Here is a 4,589-nt window from a genome sequence, read left to right as displayed (position 1 = left end):
CTGCCACTGTTACTGCTAGCACTGTCATTGGGTTTGGACCTATATCTATTACTAGTGGAAGAACACTACCAGACAGTGAGTTATCACTCTATCTCCTTTCTTCATTCTTATTACTTCTCATTATTTTTAATAGTTTCCAGTCCTCCTCTATTGGTGACAAGGGATATTACTATATCTGGTACAATATTCACTACATTACCCTCAGTGGATAATCACACCATTAATGTGACATGGTCTCCTCCTACTACACCAAATGGACGCATTATGACCTATGTCATTGAAGTTGATGGATATATTACTAGAAATAGATTGATAAGACGTACAATTACTGATGTTGACAGAGACTCTTTTACAGTACTGATTACTGATAATGCATTAAGTAAGTGGGTCACTATTAAGCATGGCCACATTACATTACATGTACATCAACTTTAATTGTTTATAATTAAAGGATCATAATTCCTACTTTACTTCATGTTTTATTTGTTGTGTTTTTTAGCTCCTGGTGTACCATATAGTGTCACTCTGGTTGCTTATAATGAGTTTGGTAGAGGAATGCCAGTTAGAGTTATTGTCTTTACTAGAGTTTTGAGTAAGTATATACTGTATGTATACAGTATGTGTACATGTACATGTACATATGCATGTATTCTATTTGTATTTGTGATGTGCATGTAATATCTTGTTTTTATATCTTCCTTCATCTATTGTACATGTATGTATAATCTACCGTATGGAAGGAAATTTTGGAGGTAGTTAAATTTGGCAAATTTGGCGTTTTGATAGCCATTTGCCAAAATAAAAGTCCGCCATTTTGAGCTATTATACGCATGCTCCAATGGGACGTGGTCACAAATTCACCAGTCACCAAAATTTAGCAATTCACCAAATTTTAGTCCCTCCAAAAATTCCCACTATACGGTATCTTACATGCATCTTTCTTTTATTTGCTTCATCTCTTATCTTTTCTCTCCCCCTCACCCACTCCAGCTCCTAGTGTCTCTCCTAGTAATGTCCAAGCTGTGAGATCTGATGACGGTACTAATATGACTATTACTTGGGATGCTGTGTCTCTTACACAAGCCCGTGGTTTCTTTGAATACACAATAAGACTGAGAAGATCCAGCAGAAAGAGACAGGCAGGAGATTTAGTATATAGAGTCCCTTCTACTGAGACCAGTTATACTGCTACTGATCTTGATGATCAAGCTACTTATTCTGTATCAATGGGTCTGTCTGTTGATGATGGTTCAGGCCAGGGACCTATTGCTGGACCTACTAGTCCACCCATTGAGATATCCTCGCCAGGTTAGTTCATTAATAGCAGTACAGTGTACATGTATATATGCCATGTATTGTACTTGATATAGGGTAGTAGATAGATTAGGTTAGTTGTTTGAGTGAAGCCCTTAGTTCTTGTAGTTCTGTTTGTATTACATTGTATGTCTGTAGATGTACATTCTTTTAATTAATGTTGCTTATTATACAACTTTGATTTTCTATTGTTCTTCCTATTTTATTATTATTATTATTATTATTATTATTGCTTTTATATTGTTGTTGTTTTATTATTATTACTTTCTGTAGCTTCTACTGCTCCACCAACTACAAGTTCTAACATCAATACCAGTAAGTTATCATTATTTATTTATTTATTTATTTATTTATTTATTTATTTATTTTTCTTGTTTTTTAGTTATTGGTATTGTTGTTGGTGTAGTCCTAGCTCTACTCCTGATTGTATTAATTGTTGTCATTATAATATTCATTGTTCGGTGAGTTTAAGAGAAATACCCTCTCCCCTCTCTCTCTCTCTCATATGTGCATGCATGAATATTCTATCTTCCTTTTGTACATGACTACATGTTTATGTACATGTATGTTGTACATACTACATGTACAGTATATTGCGCAAAACTTTCAGTGATAAAAATTTTTCTAAAAGTGGTAAACTTTTACAAATAATCTGATTTAATTAATGAGCCTAATCATGCAAGCATTACTCTAATAATAATACAATTAAAATATTAGTATTTTAGAACTAAACAGCCCACTTGTAAAAATATTTAAAGTTTTGGGTTATACCATGTACATGTATATGCATATCTTTCTCTTTTCTATGATTCACTATCTCTTTTATGCACACTCATTTTACAGTCGAGGCAAGCAAGCCGATAAATTCAATATTAGCGGCAAATCAAAGAAGAAAGATTTATTTGAGTTGCTCGAGTCTAACCCACTGACGCCAACGAACACTACTTCATTCAGACAGTTGGATGATGGACCTGATGCTAATGGAGCCTCAGCCCCAGTGGTAACAGGAGCTGATGGACAGGAGGATGATGATGTTAAGGAGAAGCCTGATGATCGTCTTGATGAGGAAATGAGTATGTCATATATTGTATAATGTATATTTGTACCTAGCAACATTTTACTTGGAAATATAGACAGCTTTTACAGTACATTAATATAATAATGTAATAGTACACATCTTTGCTACTATCAATCTACATGTATTTTGCTGGTTCAATGCTCAATACTCACCAGGTTACAATTGATCAAGTGTCCATTAGCATTAGTAGTGGGTGGATTAAGTGGTTTCCATTCTCCTCCTTTATATAACCTAATGATAGTAATATGTACAATGGTGTAATGGTAGGATAATACATGTACATGTACATGTACCGTACAAGATGATTTATTGGCAAGGAATTAGTATTGGCAGTTGGTGGATCTATGAAGAAATTGCCAATATAAAATTCGCCGTTTTGTTTTAATCTGAGCATGCTCAATGGTACATGGCACAAAATTGTCAATATAAAATTCGCCAAATCATCTTGTACGGTATATGTTAATTTTGTGTTGAAATATTTAGCACTTAGGCTTTAGTTTTTGTTATTGGAAGTCAATTTAATGTTATCTTTTTGAAACTGTACATATGTACATTTGTATTATTTAATTTCTTATTTCTCTTTTCCCAGTTCTTGAGAGAATGAAACCAATTGCTGTTGCCAGTTTCCACGAACACGTTCAAGAGATGCACGTTGACTCTGACAAAGGATTTGAAATGGAGTACAAGGTAGGTGTGTCTGATGGGTGTGGTCTAACATTCAAAATATTTTGTCTCTTTTAGTCTGTTCCAATGCAAACTGAGACAAGCTTTGACATTGGAAGGAACGAGGGAAACAAAACTAAAAATAGATTTGCCAACATCTTCCCATGTGAGTCGTTGCTACCTTAAATAGGATTGAGCTATTTTTAGAAACACTCATCCTTTACAAGCTATTATTAGAAATTTACAAAATGAGCTACCGTATAGCGAGAAAATTTGGTGGAGTAAAATTTTGGCTATTTGCCAAATTTTTAGTCTCCAATTTGATAGGGTTCCATAGAAGCATGCATAGAGTTAAAATTTGGCCAAACTTTTAACCTTCAAACCTCTTAAAGTCAATTTGCCAATTTTAAAACTCCAAATTTTTCTAGCTATAGATTAATTTTGAGTTATTATTTTGTATGCTAGGCCTGCTGGGCTATTTTTAGTAACAACCCTCCAAAGCTATTTTTAGTATCACTGCTCCAATAACTGTTATTCTGTTGGTATGCCCACTGTTATTGTATGGGCCATTACTTCCTAGTGAACATTTACACAACTATCTATTGTTAAGGAGTGACTAGTACTACCATGTCTGGCCTTATCATAATTGATAAATTCTTAGTATTGTATGTACATGCACATGTAAGCATTATTCTTTATTAAGGGCACTACATGTACATGTACACATGTATATTGTTTGAGTATTCAATGTACTTAATGTCTGATAATGTATTTACATTTAAGTTTATAGCTGTACATGTGTATGTGATGGGGGAGGTTAAGTATTGAGCTTATGAAGATTGTGAATTTCCTGGTATAAAGTGTTTACCGTTATACCAACTACTAGTACTATTGTTATTATATTATTATTATTGTTATTATACTTGTAATTTTCTGGATAAGATTTAGTCTTTATACATGTACATGTACATACATTAACTTATTTATTATTATTTTATTTATTTTTAAAGATGATTTCTCACGAGTGAAGCTAACAGAGTTAACTGGTGTTCCTGATTCTGACTATATCAATGCTTGCTATATTGATGTAAGATACTAAACACTATACATGAATGTATCTATTTGTTTATTATATTTTAGGGTTACAATAGAAAAGACTGTTACATTGCTGCACAAGGTATGTATCATTTTTGTTAAATAAATTTATGCACCTGCTACATGTACATGTACATGTATATGTGTATGTAAATGTATACATTATAATGGAAATTTCAAGTAACTGGAATTTTAGCTAAAGTTTACTTGTATGCATGTACATGTACATGTTTTACTGTATGCATTTGGTAACGTATGTCTTTTCTTTTATGTAATGTGTAATAAATATCTCAGCCGAATAATAATAGTGTTATTATTTTTTTGATTGATTTAATGAAGAGTTAATTGTTAATATTATTTGTCGATCTCTCTTACAGGTCCTCTTCCTTCTACTGTGGCTGACTTTTGGAGAACAATATGGGAGTATAGGATCAACCAC

General features: G+C 32.9%; 1 protein-coding gene across 1 annotated transcript in view; it reads left to right on the top strand.

Annotated features, from left to right (window-relative positions):
* LOC105314969 (netrin receptor DCC-like) overlaps positions 1-4,232 on the top strand; it is a gene marked incomplete at its 3' end in the record, with an annotated part of 8,775 nt that extends 4,543 nt beyond the window's left edge. Inside the window, exons 8-17 of the mRNA XM_020004546.1 lie at positions 134-379; positions 500-592; positions 991-1,308; positions 1,588-1,629; positions 1,697-1,775; positions 2,158-2,387; positions 2,982-3,079; positions 3,134-3,221; positions 4,066-4,142; positions 4,196-4,232. Coding sequence (XP_019860105.1) covers positions 134-379; positions 500-592; positions 991-1,308; positions 1,588-1,629; positions 1,697-1,775; positions 2,158-2,387; positions 2,982-3,079; positions 3,134-3,221; positions 4,066-4,142; positions 4,196-4,232 — 1,308 coding nt within the window. The remainder of the gene's footprint in view (positions 1-133; positions 380-499; positions 593-990; positions 1,309-1,587; positions 1,630-1,696; positions 1,776-2,157; positions 2,388-2,981; positions 3,080-3,133; positions 3,222-4,065; positions 4,143-4,195) is intronic.
* Positions 4,233-4,589: the final 357 nt, after the last annotated feature.

This window comes from Amphimedon queenslandica, unplaced genomic scaffold (genome assembly GCF_000090795.2).
Source record: "Amphimedon queenslandica unplaced genomic scaffold, v1.1 AMPQUscaffold_12132, whole genome shotgun sequence".
NCBI lineage: Eukaryota > Metazoa > Porifera > Demospongiae > Haplosclerida > Niphatidae > Amphimedon > Amphimedon queenslandica.
This window is presented reverse-complemented; position numbering and strand designations above follow the sequence as displayed.